General features: G+C 38.5%; 1 protein-coding gene across 4 annotated transcripts in view; it reads right to left on the bottom strand.

Annotated features, from left to right (window-relative positions):
• The window catches only part of Nckap1 (NCK associated protein 1), an 80,704-nt gene that overhangs the window by 29,966 nt on the left and 26,310 nt on the right, over positions 1–24,428 (bottom strand). For all 4 annotated transcript variants that reach the window (XM_029474109.2, XM_029474108.2, XM_029474110.2 and 1 more), the window contains 12 exons: positions 23,944–24,000; positions 22,836–22,978; positions 22,666–22,756; positions 18,149–18,286; positions 17,218–17,266; positions 14,543–14,699; positions 11,056–11,112; positions 10,128–10,224; positions 9,737–9,843; positions 7,588–7,720; positions 4,935–5,016; positions 3,106–3,164 (listed from right to left, as the gene is read on the bottom strand). In XM_029474109.2, the coding sequence (XP_029329969.1) occupies positions 3,106–3,164; positions 4,935–5,016; positions 7,588–7,720; positions 9,737–9,843; positions 10,128–10,224; positions 11,056–11,112; positions 14,543–14,699; positions 17,218–17,266; positions 18,149–18,286; positions 22,666–22,756; positions 22,836–22,978; positions 23,944–24,000 (1,170 nt within the window). The remainder of the gene's footprint in view (positions 1–3,105; positions 3,165–4,934; positions 5,017–7,587; positions 7,721–9,736; positions 9,844–10,127; positions 10,225–11,055; positions 11,113–14,542; positions 14,700–17,217; positions 17,267–18,148; positions 18,287–22,665; positions 22,757–22,835; positions 22,979–23,943; positions 24,001–24,428) is intronic.

The following is a 24,428-nucleotide window of genomic DNA, read 5'->3' as shown; positions in this document are numbered from 1 at the left end:
TCTACACACATACACAAAACTGGATAAAATAATAGACTAAACGAATTTGATAACTTCTACAAACACATGCAAGTAAGTAAATTAAAATGGGTCATACAAAGAAAGTTAAGACTTAACTAAAACTCTCAAGCAGGCTGTGAAGAAAGAAACTCCATAACTAGGATTATCAAATCAAAACCAGAACCCTGGGCATGAACAATGGACACTTAAGAAGGAGAGAACACAGTGCTTACAGAGAAACACTTGGTCACAGTGACCAGGGTTTGAGTGCAAACAAAGGAAGAGAAGTGGTGAACCATCGAGGGCTTTGTGTAATGGCCAGTTCATATTGAAGAAAGTTGGCTGCACATGGGAGGAATAGGAAAGGTGGACATAGCCAGAAAGCAAAAAGTGGCAGAAGCTTATCAAACAGCCATGTTGGCAACATGTCAGACAGCTTATGAAGGCTTGGTCTATAGTGATGATTACTCAAATGATTAACTGTGGGAAATGACTAGATGTGATGGGCAACAGAATTCCAGCTGCTATGACAGTTCTGCCCATTAGGAGGCACTTCTTTGTGGATCTCATTAACTCCAACATTTTAGATATGAAAAAGATGCACAACCCAGACTACTCATTCCCATGGCTACTTATTGGGGTTGCATGGATAGCAGTCAAACTGGAGAAGTAAGGGAAGTTTACATAAAACACTGAGAAGCACGTGTGCTGCTGAGAGAATAGCAAGTTCTTCAAGCTCAAGCTCTCTCAGCTGCAAAGCACGCCCACTGCATACACGGCAGTCGTCTGCCAGGCCTCAGCATACTCTTGCCGGAGTTGCAGATGTGGAAGTCACTGGTCTCTTGGAACTCCATGCCCTGTCACCCATGGAATGACAAGAAACTAACTTATGTTTTATAAGCAAGGTTAAAAACTAAATCTCTAATCTTACAGTGGTAAGAAGCCTTCAGGTAGATGACATTACCAGTCCCTATAGGAACAAGTCAGAAAGTGATGAAAAATACATCAGAAAAACAAAAAACAAACCTAACTGTATTATCTGCTTTTATTTATCTACTGTAAAGAGGAATCCATTATGGCCACGCCTTTAACAAGCATTTTCATTAACTGATCCTCAGAATCTAAGTAGCACTGTGGAAACAGATTCAGGAGCAGCACCAACTGCAATGGCTGAAAACAAGCTTCCGACATGACTGCCACAATGCAAGCATTAGTGTGCTCCCAAACCACGTTTAAGAAAGGATCAATCCAAATAGATAAGAAGAAAGATGAGAGGGCCACATTTGGAAAGGACTGAAGACGCCTAAGTGTCTAAAGTGATAAGGGAACGTGATCCTTTGGAAAAGGACAATGACTAATAATGCAGACATATAAAGAAGTCCCAAAGTGAAACAGGAAAACGGAAAAAAACAAACAAACAAATAAACAAACAAAAATCCTAGAATCAAAACCCAAGTGAGGACAAAGCACACAACTTAAAATTCTCCAAGAACTAATTGTGATGCCTTTGCTCTACTGCAACAACATGTGGTTTGGGTAGAATCCTCGGGCTCTCCCTGGCCACACTTGTTTATCTCAACAATCCCATTCTTCACTCTGGAGTCAACTGTGAGTGATGAAGTTCTGCCATCTTATTTCCTTCTTACAAGAAAACTTAACTCAGTTTTGTTCATTACCCAAAAAAGCTACCATTGTATTCAAATTCCACACATCTTTCAAACTTTGTACAACATCTATTTCTACAAATTCTAGGTGAGCTTTTTCACTTTTAATGGTATAATTAACTAACAGCCATATCTGTGGTATCTCTTAATTCAATCCTTTTTTAAAAAGCAACAAAAAACCCTCATTTTTTTATCTATTAATTATGTACGGTATTTCCCTACCTATCTGTCTATGCATCATTTGTATGCACAGTGTCCAGAGGCAGAGGAGGGCAACAAATCTAGAACCAGCGTTACAGACAGCTGTGAGCTGTCATGTGGATGCTGGGAATCAAATGCAGGTTCGCTGGGCCTTGTCTCCATAGTTAGATTATAAAACTCTCCAACAGGGTAACTCCCTCTTCTCTTTGCTTAACAATAAAGACCATTTATAGTATACACAAAGATAATTAGGATTTTTAAAATTTTATTTTATGTATATGAGTACACTGTAGCTGTCTTCAAACACATCAGATGAAGGCATCAGAGCCCATTACAGATGACTGTGAGCCACCATGTGGTTGCTGGGATTTGAACTCAGGACCTCTGGAAGAGCAGTCAGTGCTCTTAACTGCTGAGACATCTCTTCAGTCCAGGTTTGATTTTCTTTTTTAATAATCAAAAAATACATATGAAATGACATTACTGAAGTCTAAAACTATATAGCTCTATAATTTAGAAATAAAAGTTTGGGTTAATGGATCAGGTGCCAGAAAGTACAGATCAATTGCTTAGTATATTTTTAGCAATTTATTTATTTTAATTTATTTATTGGTGATTTTGATTGCATGTATATTTGCATGAGGGTGTAGGATCCCTTGAGACAGGAGTTACAACAGTTGGGAGCTGCATTATGGGTGCTGGGGGTTGAACCCAGGCCCTCTGGAAGAGCAGCCAGTGCTCTTAACTGCTGAGCCATCTTCAGACCCTAGTTGCGTATTTTTATAAATAAAGTTTCATTGAAATATATCACAACTGTTTACATATTGTCTGCAGTTGCTCTGGTATTATAATGGAAGTATGATTTATACCAAGCACTGCATAGCATACAAGCTCAAGTTTTTACCAAATGGCTTTTTTTTTTAGTTCACAGCTATATTATAAACATGCTTTTTTAAAAAAATAAAACGTTTGTGCTTTCAAATTAAATTTACATATATGAATAAGGATAATCAAGAGAACTAGGGATATAAATTTATAGATATTATAAAATCATAACCTATTTTATTAAAAACCTATTGGCTTGCTAGAAATATATTTATATAGTTTAATAGTTTACAAAACGCTTCATGTTTGTGGTTTAGCACACAAGATATCTTTTCAGTGGGTTAATTCATAAAGCTACAAAACTATAATGTATTAAAAAAAAAAAACAGAACAACACAAATCAAGTTATTCTTACCTGTAACCTAAACCAATCTAATCTCATCCCTCTGAAATCAAACACTTCTCCATCTTCAACTGCAATAACAGAAAAAAGGGGGACAAAACAAGTTAATGCTTTTATAATTCATTAATTATATTTTCTACTTTAAGAGCTAAGACAGCTGGTGCAGTGGTGCAGGACTTTAATCCCAGCAAGTGGGAGGTCGATACAGGCAGAATCTTTGAGTATGAGGCCAGCCTGGTCTACACAGTAAGTTCTAGGACAGCCAGACTACCTAGTGAGGGCCCATATCGAAAATAACGAAACCAAAATAAACACAGTAAAAACAGATGAGACAGTTCAATTTAGGGCATACAACTGAAAAGAAAAAGTGCTATTTACACACCCCTTGTCATACCAGAGTGGTTCAAAATACCCCAAAAGAAAGCAACTTACGTGTTTGATGAAAATAAGCCTTTTAATAAATGTCACAATAATTACAAAAGAAAATTAGCCTTAAATAGGAAGGAAATTCTACATATCGCTGGACACTGATGGCATTGTGTGCAATGAGTCGGAGCCAGGCACAGTGGCTTATGCCTAATTCCTATCTAATTGGGGGCTGAGGTCGAAGGATTATGTAAAGAGTTGGAGGACAAAGAAGATACCCACCCCCCAAAAGAAAAAAAGCAGTCAGTCACAGTCATAAAGATACAACTATACACCCTCACTAATAAAGGTTTTCGAGCAAATTTACAAAACCACTATGAAGAGTGGTGTTGTCATAGGCTGCAGGAGTGGAGAGTGGAGTCTAAGCTTCAATTTTCTAATCAAAGTTTCAATTTTCTAATCAAAATACTCTCTGACGACTGAATATACCTAACTGAATAACACATTAAAAATTAGTTAGGATGGCTTATGGTAAGTGAATTTTCTACATAAAAAAATAAAAGCAACAAAATTTAATGTAAGCGCTAAGCCTGCAACACTTCTCAAATCCTGGAAAGTAGGCAGCTGGGCCAAGAGACAGCAATTTCCTTTGAAGAGCTTCTAGTCTTCATGTGTTTACAGTGACAACGTAGGAGAGCAGTGTAGACTGTTAGAATGCTAGAGTCTCACAATGCCACACAAACCAAGCATTACTACACAACGCTGTAGCAGTCACCTTCCTATATACTAAGCATAAAGCTTGACAGAACTAAAATATATACTGATCAACCTCATCTTTTCAGGATTTCTGATATATTTTTATAGAGAATAAAAACTAAAACCTATCAAGCTATTGGAAGAGAAGGTTCAAAGCACGGCCAGCTGGTGCAGGCACAACACTGATTTTTGAGTTGGCATATCTAACTTCAAATAACTGTGCTTAGTTACAAATGACTGAAAAGTTAACTGTCAAACCCCTTAGGGAAATCTATAGTTTCCAAATCTGACAAACAAAAGCAGTAACTGTTTTTTGAATGTTGTGGATTAAACAGGACAGTATATATAAGGTGACCGGTACAGACTTTAAATTAGTGCTATTACTTGGCTTTCTGATCAGGGCTTCACTGGAACACACTATGTGGAGCAAGCTGGCCTGCTTCAGCCTCCCCAATGCTGACACTGAAGGTTCCCACCACCTGTGGCTTCAGATCAACATGCTATTCCTAACAGCACACTGCTGTCCCATGTGGGCCACAGCCACACACAATGCTTAGGACTCCCGCTCACCTTACACATTTTTATGAACACCATCTGAAATCCAATTTGGAAAACTTTCCTCTGACAGAACTAAATTAAGACAAAGGTAACAGATAAAAATATAACCAAAAATGAAAGAACAATTTTATAAAAGTTAACTGTTACAACAGGCTGCTTACCTTGTTTTACACTTAGGGAAGTCATAGTGTTAACAAAAGAGGACATGATGATTGACTCATCCTCAGGGCAAACAGAGAGATTCTGAGAACAAAGTAATGTGAAAGTCATCTAGTTAGACAGCTCTCAGGTCTGTTGGCACATGGGCAGATAAACTCATGTATCAACACTGCACAATTATTTTTCAGGAAGAAAAAGGAATTAAATGTTGCTCTGTGCCAAAATAAATCTCAACAGCACTATGTAAAAGAGAAAAATAAAACTAAAAGATGACAAAGTATGATTCCATATTCATGAAAAGAAGTTTCGGGCAGCTAGAACTGCAGTGACATCACTGTTAAAGACAGCTATGAGAAACCTACCATGAAGATGCACAGAAAGATGCTGGAAATGTTCTGTGTCAAATGTGCTGTGGTACATGAATATGCACTGCATCAAAACTGGGAAACACAGATTATTTTATGTATATATGTAAAAAATTGCCTCAAAAACAGGACCCCCACCCCCAAAAAAACCCCAACCTACAGCAAAACAAAATACAAAAAAAAAAAGAGAGAGAGAGAGAAAGACCCAAGCCAAGCTTTCAGGTGGGACTATAAGCATGTTCAATGTAGTAGGGCCACAATAAAACAGTAAAATTCCCAAACTCTTTATCTGGTTAAGAAATGAACCCAGGGGAATCTGGGGTGGCACTTAGCAGCAGAGCTCTTGGTCTGCAGGTGACAGGCCCTTACTTCAATCCATAGCACTTCAAAGGCAAAATCAAAAATTGAGTTTAAAAAATCTGAAGCTAAAGTGGACATTAAAAACAAAAAGGCACATATGCGGCTGAAGCTAGCTCGGTGGTCGACAGCACTGGCTGCTCTTCTGGGATGGGAACACTAGCACCCACATGGTGATGCTCGACTGTCTGTAACTCAGGTGCAGGGCGATCCAATGCCCTCTCCTAGCGGCTGTGGACACTGAAGTCTATACACAGTACACTGACAAACACGTAACCAAGGCATCCTTACACACACAGTATAGAAAAATACGTCTTTTTTAAAAGTTAAAAAAAGTAAATAAAGGTAGATGCTTAGCTTATAAACAATGTATATAAAATATAGTTTGAAAACACCAAGACTTACACAGCAACACATATGTACTTATCTTTGAACAATGCACTAAAAAGCGACCAACATGTTTAATTTTGTTCTTTAAACATTAATACAACACAAAAGTTACATTTATAGCAAGAAACTTCATTAACCGGTTTGTAAACTTACTTTTATATTCACACCCTAGCAACCAGTTAAAAGCACCGTTACTAGATCCAGAAAGAGGAAGGAAGTAAAAAGCAGTCTTTCCTGCTAAGACTGAAGTCTGAACACTGGCTCTGTTCCTTATGAGATCCCAATCAATTTCTATTAACTCCTTTTCTTCAACAATGATTATTTTATCTACCCTCAGAACTATATCAACTTATTAAGATATATTATCATTGGGGACATCAACTTTAACATTATTATTCTTTCTTGCTATTGCTACTAATCTTACTATAGTCCCAGAAGAAATACTATGAACTTTCCCAGTATTAGTACACTCTATTTTATATAAAGCACTCCAACACTTTAAGTGGCTTGAACATTTTAGTAATACATCAAAAAATCATTTAAAGTTTCTTAGTAAATATCCAAAGAGCTACAACATAGTTTCAAAACTTACATGAAACCAGCAAGTCTGAGTTTGTTTTAAAATTATACGCTATATAAATACATAAGACATAGTAACGATAGGCTAAAGTGCACCTAGTGAACAGCTATAAATGAAATTTATGATGTTCTGGTCCTTTTTAATAACCACTCTTTAATAATAATAATACTAATGGTTTTTAAAAAGGTGTCTAAGCGCCATCTAGTGGATAAAATAAATAAATAAGTCCAAGAAAACCAGAGCTTTTTTAAAAGAGAATTTTATCACTCCTTTATCTGTACTGTTCATTAGTTTATAGTACTTTTAGGCACCTGTGAGTTTATAGAGTAAGACAAAATAAAAAACTATTTTTAATTACAGTTTACCTGCAATAAAATTAAAGAAAATTTGTGTTACAGTGAAAAAGACAAAATTAGGACACTTGAGTTAAGGTTCAGATGGGATTGTTCATCTGCTGACCATATCGTCCTTGTTGTTATTCAGTCTAATAATCAATCACCCACTAGACTGCCTGTCAGCTCAGCCACTGCTACCCAGCCACTGTGCAAGCTCAGGCTTTCATCAGTATCCACCTAGCATACCACAGCAATTCTTCTCTCTGCTCTGCTTCTCCTTGGCCTGTACCAATGGTTCATCCATACCAGGCCACCAAGACTTTTCCAAGTCCTGACTTATGACTAGGCTCTTTTGCAAGGCCCTCTAGAATCTGGTCAGCACAGCAGTTTCTAGAACCTATTCACCCTGGGAATGAGGAACTGAAGTCTTTATCACGTCTGTTCTCAAGTTGTACAAACTCATGAAATACCAACTATGTGAGTGCCTTCACTTGTAGACAGCGATCTCTTTGGGAGATGTGACCACAGCTTATTTCTATTTACATCATTTGGTACATGATTGTAGTTTATAAATCAATTATTCAACAAGCAGTAAGCGAAGAATAAAGAAGATTAGGAGACTTCTTACCTGTACAAGTTCATTGAGGACAACAGCATCAAAGCCAGAGAGGTATTGCACGTAGTACCTCTGCATGACAGGCCCATACTTCCTGACATGTGCTCTAAGCTCTTCCATGTAAAATATTAGCTCAGCAATGTGCCTTTGGGAAAAGTCAAAAGAAACGTTTCAGATAATAAGTTCATTGCTGTAGAGAGAGAGAAATACTTTAACAGTATGTTTTCATTTTAATCCTAGGTATGGGATTTAAGGCTGCTTCAGGTTGTCCACAGCAGGTGACTATGATTTGCCTCGTGCTCTAGTAAGGGTCTGACAGTGCCAGCTGCAGATACCTTCTACAACTATGTGATGTCTGGAATTCTGGGGACTTTTCAGAGGATATCTAAATGCTAGCACACCAAGAGGGGTGGGGCTGTTGGTTGTTTGCTGTTGGTTGTAATTCATTACGTCATCACACAAATTGGGAGAAGAATGTGTCTAATCCTGTAGACAATTGATGCTCTAGGGAAATCAGATGCCTGGGCGGGGTGGGAGAGGGTGTGTGTGTGAAGAAATATGGGGAGGGGTACTGAGAAGGGGGACAACATTTGAAATGTAAATAAATAAAACAATAAAAAAATGGGGGGGAACCCTCACAAGAAACTAAGAAAGAAGAGGAAGAGAAGGAGGAGGAGGAAGAAGGGGAAGAAGAGGAAGAAGAGGAGGGGGAGGAGGAGGAGGAGGAGGAGGAGGAAGAAGAAGAAGAAGAAGAAGAAGAAGAAGAAGAAGAAGAAGAAGAAGAAGAAGAAGAAGAAGAAGAAGAAGAAGAAGAGAAGAAGAAATAATTAGAATTAGAATTAGAAGAAGAAGAAGAAGAAGAAATAATTAGAATTAGATATCCTGAAGAAGAAGAAGAAGAAGAAGAAGAAGAAGAAGAAGAAGAAGAAGAAGAAGAAGAAATAATTAGAATTAGATATCCTGACAGAGAAAATCAAATTTGTCCCAAGCAACTCAACACCATAATCAGCAGGAAGTACTCTAACAATAATGTCACCCCCTTTCCCTTCTATTCTTTTTCTCTCCTATCTAGTGTTATGGTGTTGAAAAGGTGGGAAAAACATAGAGAAGAGTGGAAGAACAAAGAATCCATAAAGTAGTCAAAGACAGCTGCACACTGTTATCACAGAAAATACTAAATGTTTTTGGTATTATTTCTAAAACTTTTCCCCTAAGAAAGGCCATTAATTTTTTTATGGGGGGGGAGGGGAATAGCCTTTGCTGTGTAGCCTTCACCATGTAGTCCAGGCTGGCCTCAAACTCCAGACAGTCCTCTTAAGTGCTGAGAATTACACAAACTGGGCGTATATGTGTAGAATACCACACCCAGGCCACCTACTTTTGTCTCTTTTCTTACTTTTTTTCTTTTAAAAAAAAGGTTTGTTTTATTTATATGGGTACATTGTAGCTGTCTTCAGACACACCAGAAGAGGGCATCAAGAGCCCATTACAGATGGTTGTGAGCCACCATGCGGTTGCTGGGAATTGGAACTCAGGACCTTTGGACGAACAGTCAGTGCTCTTAAATTGCTGAGTCATCTCTCCAGCCCAAGACCAATAATTTTTAATGTCAATTACTTCCTTTTAAAATTCTTTTATAGCAATACAATCATAGAAAGAAATAGTTGCAGAATATTCAAATGAAAGTATGAATTTCACTTCTCATATATATATATTTTTTAAGAAATTAGTCAGAGAATAATAACAAGAAATAATATTCTCAGTTTGTGCTTATTTCTACTTTTAACTATCTAACTCTGAATAAGAAACTATTGACTAGAAGAAGATATTTCAAATGATGCACTGATGACAATGAGACCATTAATGATTTTTACTTAATGTTTCATGTAGAAATAATTTTGAGGACCAAATGCATAGAAAATATTATTGGGCAGAGCCAAAGAACAATTTTCTTATCACTACGATATTAGAAATATTAAGTCCTAGAGATTTTGCATTCTAATTACATCATTAAGGCTATATTGCCCACATGTATTCTATTATAAATATAAAGAACCCCAAAGAGTTTTTAAAACATCTTTGCTTTAATATACGTTCTCAGACTCATGACCCATCAACCAAAATAAACAGGAAATAGATGCTGCTCTAATGTGATACTTACTTATCTATAAAGTCATCTGCACTCTTCTTTGGCATGTTGTCCGCGTGGCGGAGTAGCCAGATAATTTCATCACGGGCAAAAGATAACGCCATGAAAACAAAAAGTGCCTATTGAAAACAAATCAACAAAATGGATTACTCAACAACTGAAAACTTGCTCTATGTGAAAAGTCCCTGACAAAGAATAACACTACATGTAAAAGAGCCACTCAGATCAAGACAGCACACAGCAGTTCACATAAAGATGAACACACACGTAAGAACTGAGGAAAGACAGGAGTGTGATGCTGAGCCTCAAGCCAGCAAATGCATTCTTGGCTACTATGTTGGGCAAATTTCATACAGAAAATATGCTTTACAGGGTGGATAGCGTACAATTATCACTCAGTTACCTTGGGACCAAGCAGGCCAGGCTGATCAGAGAGGACAGTGGCCAGTTCTTTTAGTGCAGACCGTAAAAACTTGCGTCTTTCTCTGTGCATTGAGCCGCTGTAGGGAAAGATATCAGCATGTCTGTCACCTGTGCTTCACTTGGGTAGACAATGTAGGTGCAGGGAATGGTAACGGACAAGGAAGGAGCATTTCCAACCTATGATTTGCTGCCTATGGAAATGGTACCTATCTTCTCTGCCTTGAAGAAACACTGATGGGTTAGGCAGTATCACCATTTCCTCTTATATAAGTTCATGGGAGGATATAGAATCATCCATATAACCACTAAATTGATATATCTCATTATTTCATGAGAAAATTGGTAAATTGGTTATAGGTCTCAAAAACACTAATTTCTAATATATTCACTCATTTAAGAATATAAAATTGGAGAAAGATGTGGAGCTAACATGCCTTTGAAAGAATGTTATATTCTCACATTGTCTGCATCGGGGTAAGAATGTAACAATGTCCATGAGGTTGTACGACAGTCAGCACAACGTGCAGAAAGCACTGCTATGGGGAACACAGTGGCAGGCAGGAGGAGTGACCAGCTAGGACCCACAGAGACAGCTAATAATAGTGCCTGCATTCGATACAGACTGTCTGAGCCCACGTGGTGGATGGACAGAATCAGCTTCCCCCAGATTTCCTCCTCTGAACACAACCTATGTACTGTGGTGCAAGCACAGGCACACATCCATGCCTGCTCTAACCAAGTACACGCACAACGTTCTTTAAACAGATAATAACTAAAAGCCCTTTCAGTGGAACTTCTTTATTTTATTACACTCACTTTTCCTTCTATTCAAAGCTCTCATCTCGTACACTTCCACATCATTAACAAAGTAATGTTTGAAGAAGGTCCTCACAAATACAAGTACTCACGCGTGGGATACAGCCGCCTCCTTGCATTCTCTTATGTCGTTAATACGTTTATTGTAGCTGTGCGCAAGAAAAAAATAAAACTTGTAAAACTTAATTTGAAAGGAAAGACAAAAAGAATAAGCGAAATAATAAAAGTCACTTGAAATCCTTATTTTCATTAATAACAATGGTTTACAGAGGAAAAGATGGGTGATGTCTATATCAGATGTATTTTCTAGTACTTCAGATACTCGACGCAAATCTTCCTAGAAAAATATCAGTTTCAGTAAATCCAAAAATAAAATGAAACTTCATAATGCAAACTTTAATTAGACTTTAATATTTTCTTAAGCCCTAGATATTTTTAAAATTTCCTTTTGATGGAATTAAGTCATTTCCAAGCACCAAAGTATTCAAGAATGATTGCTTCTGATACTAGCCAGGCCACTCACAGGTAAACTCTAAAAGGTTTGTGCATGAGAAGCCAGCAGTGCGACTCTGAGTGCAGGGCTTCCATAACACAGAAAGCTAAGGCAGGAAAGCACTGAGATCACTGTACATTTTTTTCAAGAGAGAGAACTGTGGTTTATTCTTACATACTAGGTACTATATATGTGTATATGTATGACAAACATCTCTACATATATATCTTTCATCTATCCATGTGTGTGTATATATGTGTATATATATGTATATATATATACATATATATATATACACATACATATATACAAAAACACCTTCTAATAAAAAGTAAAAGAAACAGAACTCCAATATTAACTAGTTCAGATGTACTACTAAAACCAACATATCAATAAATAAATAACATATAATTTCATGAACACTAATGATAAGAACTCAATATTCGTAATGGGAAAAAATATATCCTTGACAACTTAGCTGAGCCATTTACACCAAAATGAATCCCAATTTCTATGTGTAAACACTTTTTAATTTGAGAGACTATCTAGAACATGTAATATGGACCCTTGCAATTAATACCCTCTCATACTGCTAGGAAGGAACCAAGCAGGGTGAGGAGAGGGTGGGGCAAACAACACTTAGGACCAGGATGGAGAAATGTCCCAGCAGTTCAGAGTAGTTGCTATTCTTGAAGAGGACTGGGTTTGGTTTCCAACACCCACATGGCAGCTGACAGCTAAGCAACTCCCTTAACTCTAGTTCTAGAGAGTGCAGTACCTTCCTCTGGTTTGCTTGAGCACAAGCATGCACACAGTGCAGAGATACATGCATGCAGAACATTCATTCACATAAAATAAAAATAAAATACAACTGTTATTCTTTAACAGAATAAAGATAACTCATTTTGTGGTATCACTAGACTTACATAATACATAAATTCACTGAATATAAACACACTAACTGGTTATGGTGGTTTAAATAAGATTCAAGTGTTTTAATGATTGGTTCTAGGGAGTGACGGTATTAGGAAGTATGGCCTTATTGGAGTAGGTGTGGCCTTCTTGGAAAAAGTGAGTCACTATGTAGGTGGGCTTTGAGTCTTCCTGTGCTGAAGCTCTACCCAGTGTGAAAGTCCAGACGGTCTCCTTCTGACGCCTTTACATCAAGATGCTCCTCTAGCACTGTGTGTGCCTGCAGGCTGCCATGTTCCCACCATGATGATAAGGGCTGAACCTCTGACACTGTGAGCCAGCCCCACATAACTGTTGTGCTTTATAAGAGTTGCCTTGGTCGCAGTGTCTGTTCACAGCAATGAAAACCCTCACTACTGCACTAGTTTAAAATATTCATATATTTAAGTGATTGTATAAAGTAGTGGTTAACATATTAAGACGTAATACAAATGTTATCATTTACAATCTCAACACAATAAAAGCAGAAAGGCAACTGTTTTCCTGATGACTATATGATGACAGAAGTGAGAGCAGCGGCTGCTCAGGAGTAACAATAGAAGGGTAAGAAATGCAGTGGTGCCCAAGGCCTCCGAGGCTCATCTGTGAAGACAGACATCCTACGCTGATCTAGGTGATGACCACTCAGGAGTATTCACAGACAAGGTCACTGAACCATATCCCTAAGACCTTATTTTTCTGTTTGGAAATGTAAACAACAAAGCGCTCAGGGTACACAGAACAAACTACTTTATTTTTTCTACTTTAAACAGTGATGCCAGAGAACCTGTGTTCAGTTTGCATTTCAGGGTAATTCAATGACCACTGAAATACATGCTGGCTCAAACTGTCAGTGCTACACACACTTTTCTTTCCCCCTTTTTTGTTTGTTTGGGTTTTTCTGTTTGTTTGATTGTTTGTTTTGAGACAGGGATTCTCTGTGTCCCTTAGTTGTCTTGAAACTTCCTCTGCTGGCCAGGCTGGCCTTGAACTCACAGAAGTTCGCCTGCTTCTGCCTCCTGAGTACTAGAACTAAAGGCCACTACTCAACCACATTGTTATTTTTTAGCAACCAATAAATGCTTCATCTTTGTCTCAACTTCATGCAATACTAAATTGGACATGAAATATATACAAAATTTTTTTTTAAATTACTATAGCCAGCATATGTAGCTACAGGGTATTTTATCTGCTCTCCATTTCAAAAGATCGTATGACTGCTCTTACATGTGAACTCAATGTGGCTTTTCACACAGAGGCTACAGGGCCTCAAGAGAAATGTCATTATTAAAGATAGCCACAAATCAGAAAAGTATTTGCTTTGCAGAGACTGAGTGACTCTAAGTCCTTTGGGTGTAATCTGCTATCAAGAACTGTGATCCCTCAGTGCTATGATCAGGCTTCTGTAACTGTTAGGCACGATTCAACGATATTTGTGATTGTTTCAAATGCTTTTATAAATCCACTCTGTTCTCTTTTTTTGCGGCAGGAATGGGGTAAGACAAGGTTTCTCTGTGAAGCCCTGCCTGACTTGGAACCCACTCTGTAGAGCAAGCTAGCCTCAAGGTCAGAGACATACCTGCCTCTGTCCACTGAGTGTTGGGATTAAAGGTATAAGCCACCATGCTGGGTAATACACTCTATATTTTAATTTTAGTAATATTTATGAATAAAAATAAGTCTGAATAAAAAGAAGACGTATTTCTCTAGAATACCAATTTCAAAAAGGTAAGAAACTGTAAAGAGTTTTAATTAGTAAAGTTACCTATAAGAATATTATTTCTAGTCGGGCGTGGTGGCGCACGCCTTTAATCCCAGCACTCGGGAGGCAGAGGCAGGCGGATTTCTGAGTTCGAGGCCAGTCTGGTCTACAAAGTGAGTTCCAGGACAGCCAGAGCTACACAGAGAAACCCTGTCTCAAAAAAAACAAAAACAACAACAACAACAAAAAAGAATATTATTTCTACTATTATCAGGATATTGTTAAAAGCAAATTGCTGGGACCAAAGTAAGCCAGTCTAGGCCAAACCTTCCTGTACAATGTGATCAACTCTCTAACCCCACAACCTATGCTACTAAAGACATTTCATTCACCACCTCCTCCCCCAAAATGAATAAATCTGAAAACACCATACCCCCGAATGTTTACAAATAAGTCTTCTGCAGCTTTGTGAATGTGGAAAACTTCATCCCGAAAGAGAGAGAGGCAAGAGCTACTCTGAAGAGCTAGCTTCCAAAGGTTCAGTGCTGTAGCCTCCGTATTTAGCATCCCATGGCACAGAATAAAGCCAACTTCAAACAAAGAAAAACAGGTACAAGTTACAAGTGCTGCACAGACAAGTTCCTTGGTTACACTGTAACTGTCTACAAATGAGCAACAACCTCCATCCCTGGAGCTTCATTCGCTAGTTATTCACAATGTAATATGTACATATATACATACATACGGGCATGTGTATGTGTGTGTGCGCAAACAATATTTTAAACTTTTATTATGATTTTCTATATTCTGCAAAGTAAGTTCTTTGAAGCCACACTAAAGGAACAAAAATACCTCTTTGAGGGGTGGAGTTACAAATGATTTTTTTTAATGAAGCATTAAAAACATTAGTTTAAGCAAAAGATCAAAAATTAACACCTAATACAGTAATCATTACTGCTGTTAAAGTCACTGAAAAACAAAAGCAATCAACTTTTCTCGTCGCCAGGAGAGATGCTAAGGTAATAGCTTGGCTTGTCTCAGCTGCTTCTCCCTATTCATCTGTGCACACATATTACCTCACATGATTAACCTGCACAGCAGACAAGACAGAATCATTCTTTTACAGCTGCGGGAGGGAAAGCTCAGGACTACTAGAGTAACAAAGGCAGGCAGGCAGTGAGTTCAAATCCAACCTGGTCTGCATGAGTCCCAGGTTAGCCAAGGCTAGGCCAGGAGACTGTTTCAAAAAAAAAGAAAAGAAAGGAAGCATCCAAATATTGAAATTCAATATTCTTGCAATGTATTTAGCTGTTCTCCCTATATAATTTTAAATATTTTTTGGTTACCTAATCTGGAAACCCTATCCGAATGTATAATACTACTATGCTTGTAAATGCCTTCTCCAGCCTTCTACACCAAGACAGAGAACCTCACTGTTCATTCACTCAACATTTACTCAGTAGTACTTACTTGCAACATACGCACTAAGTTTCAACTTTTGTTGAGATTTTCCTGCTTCACAAAATAATCATTTCCATTTAAAAAATAAACTGGATTGCAAAGTACTGGCTAGTTGTATGTCAGTTTTACACAGCCAGTGTACAGGTGGGAACCTCAAGTGAGAAAATATCTCCATAAGACGGAGCTGTAACTTAGCCTGTAGGTTATCTTAGTGATTGAAGTGGGATGGTACAGCCCACTGTGGGTGGAGCCACCCCTGGGCAGGTGGTCCTGGGAGCTATAAGCTGAACAAGCCATAAGCACCCCTCCGGCTCTGAGTCAGTTCCTGCCAAGACTTCCCTCTTTAATCAGGACATGTAAGCTGAAATAAACCCTTTTCCTCAAGTTGCTTTTAGCTGTGGTAGTTTATTACAGCAATAGAAATCCTAACTAAAACAAACAGTTGTCCACTCAGCTAACAATGCTTACTATTCAACTCAATTCTTCAATCACAGATATGAACAAAAAGTAAAAACTAGGAATCATTATATAATCAAGCAAAATCAATACTCCAAAAGCATAGAAATATAAACTATCTTTCTAGAGAAAAATATTACTATCACAAATCTAAGAAGTAACAAAATTAGCTAAAATGCCTAAGTACAGGTAGAATGTACTACTAAATTCCTTCCACATTTGTTAGTGTTATTGGAGTTTCAGTCTATAATGAGATAATGTATATAAGTTTATAGTATTCAAAATCTGTAGTCATTTTAAGTACAAACTTAATAATATCTAATTTTTAGATTAAGCCATATATAACAAAATTCTGGGCTTTTATGTCTAATACTTGTTTTGCTGGTAAGAAATTTCACTCATTATTTCACCAATGTATCATATCAAAGGTATTAAAAAAAATAGTTCTTCACTATAGTTGGAGAAACACTGTAACAGTGGTTCTCATGGGGGTGGAACAACCCTTTCACAGGGTAGTATAACAGATACCCTGCATATTAGAATTTACATTACTATTTTACAGTAGCAAAATTACAGATATGAAGTAGCAACCAAATAATTTTATAGTTAGGATTCACCCCAACACGAGGAACTATACTAAAGGGTTGCAGTATTAGGAAGCTTGAGAGAACCCCCATGCTATAATAAAAAGTTTACAAAGGCAATACATCAAGAAAAAAAGCACAAATTATTCAAAATTCTTCTCTCTGGTAGTGAGCAGTGGGAAGAAAGAATCTGACTACATATAGTACGTCAATTCTCATTCTTTATTACGTCATATATTGTTCCAGTTTGTGAGCTGCCTAAAGCACACAACAGTAATTTCATCCCTCATGAATCTATCAAATTGCCAAAAAATAAGTCATTTATCACATGTAAATTAAAACTTAACGAAATACCTGTGACATTAAAAACATATGACTAGTAGGAGAAATTTAGTGTTCAAAGTGCTCCTGAGTTTTGGCCTTAGTTCTTCCTTGGTCTCTCTGTCAGTAACGAGCTATGTGACCTAACTTTAGGGTCCTCATTTCTCTGCCCTGTGTCAGATGGGTCTATATGAGGAATATCTGAGGTCGCTGCAGGGTGAAGGGCAGAGCTAAGGCAGAAGCAGGCATTTCCTCATTAAAGCCCATAACTAGCTTGGTTACTTACAGATAATCCATTTCTCCATTGCATCCAAGGAGAGATATTCACAAGGCATCTTAAAAAGAGAAGACACATCTGTGCTTAACAAACTCTTTAAACAATTTCCTCCTTAGTCACTCTGCCTCTTTGAAGCTCCAAAGAATTCTTACTGTTCTATTCTTGTTCAAATACCACAGGAAATTTGAGACACTGGGTAAAAATTTAATAATTATTTAAACTGTAGCCATCAGAGGACAATGAGCTGTTGTAGTATTTCACATTTGCATACCCTCAACCATCTTTGAACAACACCACAGCCAAACTGTCTTCTGGCAAATGACAAAAATTTCTCAAGCTCATAAAAGGAGTTTAAGTTTTTTCAAATTTATTTTAACCATGTGAAAACAGATTCCTGTGCCTAGATGCTCTGTATCCCGCCCAAGTGAACCAATGGTCTGTGTGCATTTTCTGTAATCATAATACCTACATTCACATGGGAAAACACTTGAAAGAGAAATCTAACAGACTGTAACAATGATTTTCTCTAACTGGTAAGACTTGACATACTTCTGCTTTTTTCTTTATAATTGTATCTTCAAATTTCTGTACCATGATAGAAACTATTTTTTTACAGTTTTCTACAAATTACATTTATTTCTATAGACATGCATGCCACAATATGTTGCCTCTTTCTTTTCATCATGCCTGGGTCTTAGAAATCAAACTCTGGCTGTCAGGTTTGGTGGCAAGTGCCTCTACCTACTGAGCCACCTCAGCAGCCCCAAACAAAATGGTTGCTTGTATTAACCTCCAATTTCTGAGAGCTAAGAAAAAAATTTAAACCCTGCATTATTTTTATGCACATTTTATAATATACCTGAAAGGCTAATGTTAACTAGAAAACTGCACTAACACTGTTTAAGTGATAAGTGACTATAAAAGAAAAATGGAGCCATACAGTGTCCGACTGTGCAGGATTAAGCATTGTGCTGGGTGCACTGATGAGACTCAGCAACTGGGCATTCCTCCACTGGTCTGCTGAAAGGTTCCGTCTAGGATACACCATCTGAAGAGAAATTAGCGCATCTGAAAGAGACTAAGAAAGCAGAAAGGCAGTTGAATAGAGTGCTCCTGTTTTGTTGAGACTTCAGCTTTAAAGTCTGCATGTCTAACTGATTTCAACCCCACTCCCTATAATGGGTCACAAGTCTCCTCTAAAACTGTTCCTTTGGTTTTAAATTCTATAAAAGTTACAGTTGATATTACTGGACAAGAGCTACACTCAGGAAATCATGTTACTGCCTGTAAAAAAGCAAAACTACATATTTACTGTATGGGTGTTTTGACTGCATATACATATATGTGTGTGCCTGATGCTTATAGAGTTGAGAAGATCTACAAGCTGGGTGCGAGATCACCTGGGACTGGACTTACAGGTCTTAGCTGCTATAGGCACGGGTGCCGGGGATTAAACCTGGGTCCTCTGGAAGAGCAGGCGATGTTCCTAACCACTGAACCATCTCTCCAACCTGGCATGTTTCTTTTTCTTTTCTTTTTTTTTTTTTTTTTTTTTTTTTTGGAGTTAGGGAAGGGCAGGGCATAACCATTTATTGGGTAGGTTTTCCATTTTATATAACAAAAGGAAGGATGGTCATAAGGGTCATGTAGCAGCAGAAAAGTACTCAATAGAATGAACTGTATACTTAAAGGGCTAAAATATAAAGATTTCTATATTACTGTTACCACAAAATACTTTTTTAAAAAAGCAAATATATGTCCATTATTGTTATGCTTCTTAAAAATCCATATAGGTCTAGGTTATGTATTTATAGTGTGCACACATAGCTAAAGGCACTACTATCTAGCAATGATGCAAACTTAGCATTAAATAAATTATCTAACTTTCTAGCTCGGAATAACTAACTTTTCTTGAGCTTTTCTTTTTAGTTCACTGACTGGGATATAAGTCACTGCTCTCTCCTGGAGGACATGGTTTTCACAGAGCTGCACATGCTGAATGTTGGACTGAAGGACTTTTAAGGTGGCTGAATCACCAACAACCCCTGGAGCAGAGCAGAGGGTAGGCTTGCCAGCTGCCCTGTTTGGTTTCCTGAGTGCTGCATTAACCCAGCAGGGTCTTCAGGCTGCTCCCGAGGAAGCTGGACAGCACAGGGTGCTGAGAGAATGAATCCCACCTTCTTACAGGATCCATCCAATCTGCTGCTTCTCTCTATGGCAATCCGATCACGGATTTCTGTAACTGTTCCACTGAAGCTTTTTTAAGGAGAAATAAGATGTGTTTCTCCCTCTTCAAAGCCCATTTCAAATGAACACTCAACAGCTCCTCTGACAGGCAAGAGTCTAGTAGAAAAGGCTGTGTTCCCAATATGGATGGATCTGTAATTTTCATCACTGGGCTTTCTCAGGATGTTGTTGGCGTAGGTGAGCAGCAGCTTGAAGGCCTCCAGAAAGGTCTCCAGGGTGTTCTGGCATAGCTCGGCCATGGCCAGGGACGCAGAGCTCGACGAGCTGCCCAGTGTGCCCGACGCCATAGCGGCTCTGAGGCCTTGGCCACCTCGCGCACAGTGGCCGCACTGAGCAGGTGCTCGTTATTTTTTTAACTCACTCTGTAGACCAGGCTGGCCTCGAACTCAGAAATCCGCCTGCCTCTGCCTCCTGAGTGCTGGGATTAAAGGTGTGTGCAATCACGCCTGGCTTCGTTATTTCTTGAAAGGTTAAAATGTGTAGCAACTTCAGGAATCTTCGTTTATTATTTATTTTGGAAAGAGTGCTGAACTCTTAAATGTCTAATGATTCTTGCTAAAAAGGACTCTGATCACATGCCTTAGCCTGTCTACCTGCCTGCCTGTCTGTCTGTTTTCCTTCCTTCCTTCCTTTTTCTGACAGTTTTGTATGTGCAGAAATTCATCTGTGTGAATACAGACAAATGCCGCAGAAGTCAGAGAATAATTTGGGAGGCTAGTCCTACTCTTCTACCTCCTAAGAGACAGGGTTTCTTTATAGTTCGATGCTGTATGCAGGGTCTCACATATACCAAGCTGGCCTCAACCTCACTATGTAGCTGAAGATGACAAACTTCTGATCTTGACTCTCCTTCCTGAAGAAACAGGTACACACGTAAGTTTCTGCTCACTAGGGAAGCACTTTATGAACTGCACCCCAAGCCGGGCCAGTACAGAGTCGGACAGTCCTCTGAGGTGGGAGTGTGGATGATTATAGGAAAGGCAGAAAAAAAGATGCAAGAGACAGTATGGGAGGGCGGCAGGCCAGTACCACACCAGCCACCAGTGTATTTCTCATAGCCTTCTTACACTGCAGTACCATGGGAAGCAAAGCCACAGATAACAGAAAAATACACAAAAAGACATTTGTTCTCACAAAAAAATTCCCTGTTCCTTCCACCAAGGTCAACAGCATCTTCAGCTCCTTGCCTTGAGCCTCAAGTGCATCTCTCCTCTTATCGTTCCATGCCTCAGCAAGGTGAGAAATCTGCCAACAGGCCCTGACTCTGCCTGCCAAAGAGACTCCCCTCACTGCCCCAGAGAAGCGGCAAACGCTCCCCACAACTTTGTATAACAGTTTTGGGGAGCTGTGTTCTCACAGCAACCTGAGCATGAGGCAGGGGAATTTCCCACATGTGCTGTCAGGACAGTGCTCAAAAGGGAAGTGCTTTAGACTTTGGATATTTTAAGCTCACGGTTTTTGGATACGAAATGTTCAAGCTACTTAATACACTATGCAAAGAAACCAAATTGAAAAAGTATCTTCAGATTTTCATGAGAGAAATCATTGGGAAAATTCGTGAACATCAAGAAAAATATACACATGGTATTGCTCGAAGGTTCAGTTAACAAAGAGAACAGCGACCAAGACTCAAACAGTCTGGGCCTTTGCTCTGGTTTTGGCACTACTTTTGCCAAGGGGCTCACCACTTTGTCATCTTCCTCACTGTTTATTTATTGTGATGATGTTGAATAAGATGCCTGAAGCTTTTGGAAGCATGTAGACCTATGACAGGTCTTGCTGCAGGACAGTTACCACGATGATTTCTTCCCATCAAATTTATTAAGAAATATCTTTCAATGTGTCTTTTTAAAAGGACATTTCATATAACTTCTAAAAAATTCCTGTCATCTTTTTCTCATCAAGAGAGTAAGATACATCTAAATCTGATTCGACATTATGACTCTAAAGTCTTAGGATGAAATACTATGTATATAAACTCTTTAAAAATGGTTTTGAGCACTTGGGAGGCAGAGGCAGAGGCAGGCAGATTTCTGAGTTCGAGGCCACTGGCCTGGTCTACAGAGTGAGTTCCAGGACAGCCAGGACTATACAGAGAAACCCTGTCTCGAAAAAACCAAAAAAAAAAAAGTTTTTGAAATTTATTGCATGTATATGGGTTTTGCAATGTATGTCTGTATACCACATGTGTGCAGTACCTGAGAAGGCCAGAAAAGGTCACTATATCTCTTGCAACTGGAGTTAGAGGTGGTTATGAGCTGCCATGTGGGTGCTGGGAATCAAACCTGGGTCCTCAGAATAAGTAGTTAGTGCTCTTAACTGCTGAGCTCCTGCCTCTGCCTCCCAAGTGCTAGGATTAAAGGCGTGTACCACCTCTGCCTGGTTTATATCTAAATTCTTTTTTTTTTTTAAAGATGTATTTATTTATTTTATGTAAGTAGTTGTCTTCTGATGCACCAGAAGAGGGCACCACATCTCATTACAGATGGTTATGAGCCACCATGTGGTTGCTGGGATTTGAACTCAGGACCTCCGAAAGAGCAGTCAGTGCTCTTAAGCACTGAGCCATCTCTCCAGCCCTGTATCTAAATTCTTAATGCAATATTATGTATCTAAATTCTTTTGATGAAGTGACTGCTTCAATTTTTATAACAACCACATGGGATAACTGCTACTTTAGGACTATTTTTAGCCCAAAAGAAAAGTGAGAGACAATTAAGCTGTTTAAGTAAATTATACAATATTTCAGAGTACATTGGTAAACCTGAGAATACTGCACTATATACCCTTTACTACCTCTGAATACAACACTCAACTGAACAACTATAATTCAACTTACTAACTAAAATCAATACATCCTGAGTCTTTATATGACTGTGAATCTGAAACAGCTAACTCAACAGATAAACAGTTTTTCATAACACATTATAATTTTTACCCTAAAACTAAGTTATCTCTTTAACTCCCTATGGGTAAACAATTCCTTATGTGTACTGTTGCACATCTAAAAAACAGCTCTTGCTGGGCAGCAGTGGCGCAGGACTTTAGTCCCAGCACTCAGGAGGCAAGTGCAGATGGATCTCTGTGGGCTCAAGGCTGGTTTACAGAGCTAGTTCCAGAACAGCCAGGGCTATACAAAGAAACCCTGTCTCTGAAAACCCAGAAGAAAACAAAAACCCAAACAACAAACAACAATAAAACAACTCTTACCTTGCTATGGGGTACAAATTCTTCCATCATCTTTTTTAAAGGGTTTTCATAGTCCACAATCATCTGACCAAGGCGTGGATATTCTCGGTCACTTAAAATACACACATCAAATTCAAATGAGTTGTAAGGCTCTGAGAAGGTCACAAGCATTCTGTGTGATGTCTGCCTACCTTGCTCCATGGGTCATTTCATGTGCATAATTGTACAGTCCAATGATTGCCTTCCGTTCTTCAATCCGGGACAGCAGTATCATTAATGTTGTATAGGTTACAGTCAAGTCTAAGTAGTTCTTTGTTAAATCAAAGTTCACAGTCTAAAAAAAAAAAAAAAAAATCAAGTTTATTTCCTTCCTGCCAAACTCTGAAACAGATAAAAGTCTACATATTTTGCTTATCCCCAATTCTGGGTTTCTAATTTCTTTTTCTTTTTCTTTTTTTTTTTTTTTTTTAAAGATTTATTTATTTATTATATGCAAGCACACTGTAGCTGTCTTCAGACACTCCAGAAGAGGGCACCAGATCTCGTTAAGGATGGTTGTGAGCCACCATGTGGTTGCTGGGACTTGAACTCTGGACCTTCGGAAGAGCAGTCGGGTGCTCTTACCCACTGAGCCATCTCACCAGCCCCCCTAATTTCTTTTTCTAAACCTGTAAAATTTGGGAATTACAGCCAGGCAGTGGTGGCGCATACCTTTAATCCCAGCACTTGGGAGGCAGAGACAGGCAGATTTCTGAGTTCGAGGCCAGCCTGGTCTACAGAGTGAGTTCCAGGACAGCCAGGGCCACACAGAGAAACCCTGTCTCGAAAAACAACAACAACAACAAAGGGGGGGGGGGATTACAGAAAAAAGGAAAGGGACTTTGGCTACTGTATTTAAGCTGTAAGAGCTGAAAGGAACAAAACCAAAAAAAGCACTGGTACCCATCTCACCAAAGCAAAACGTAGCATTGAAAGTAAATGGGTACATTCCTCAATTGACCTTTTGTATGTATAAAATGTCATGCAAAGGAAACACTGTCAAGTTGACTTTACAGGAAAATATTGTCCAGTGTTTATAGTTAGGTATATTAAGATAAAAAACTGAAATTAACAGCTATTTTACAACACACAAAAATATATGCCAATAGCTTTACTTTAAAAAAAGTTATCCAGCAAGCCAAATAAACAGTGCTAAAACTTTATACTGCTACTCATAAACCTTACTCTAAGAAAAACAATTGGTTCCCCGAGTTCTTTGTAAACAGAGAATTAGGAAATTTTCCCAACAATGATACTCACAATATCAAAGAAGACTTGGCAAACGTCAATAGTATTCAGCAAGTCACAGACATGGTCCTGCAAAGAGAAGCTTAAGTCAGCGGGAGGAAGGCTGAGGTTTAATTACAGCCGGGTTTCTGCATGCGTAAGCAAGCATTCTGTCTACCACCGAGCCACACCTTCGGCACTGAATAAAGAACTTTAAATTCAGAAAACACAAATGGAGAAAGTATACTTTAGACTTTGGTTCTGAAATTCTTTTACCACATAATCCACAAAGCAATTTATGCCATTAGCAAATCATAATTCAATTTTTATTTATTTTTATTTTTTTATTTAAAAATTTTTTTATTAGGTATTTATTTCATTTTCATTTCCAATGCTATCCCAAAAGTCCCCCACAAACTCCCCCCCACCCACTCCCACTTCTTGGCCCTGGCGTTCCCCTGTACTGAGGCATATAAAGTTTGCACGACCAATGAGCCTCTCGTTCCACTTGTAACTTT

The sequence above is a fragment of the Mus caroli genome, unplaced genomic scaffold, assembly GCF_978045245.1.
Source record: "Mus caroli unplaced genomic scaffold, Mus_caroli_1 scaffold_2, whole genome shotgun sequence".
NCBI classification, from domain to species: domain Eukaryota; kingdom Metazoa; phylum Chordata; class Mammalia; order Rodentia; family Muridae; genus Mus; species Mus caroli.
Note: the sequence above shows the minus strand (reverse complement) of the source record. Positions and strands in the feature narration are given on the sequence as shown.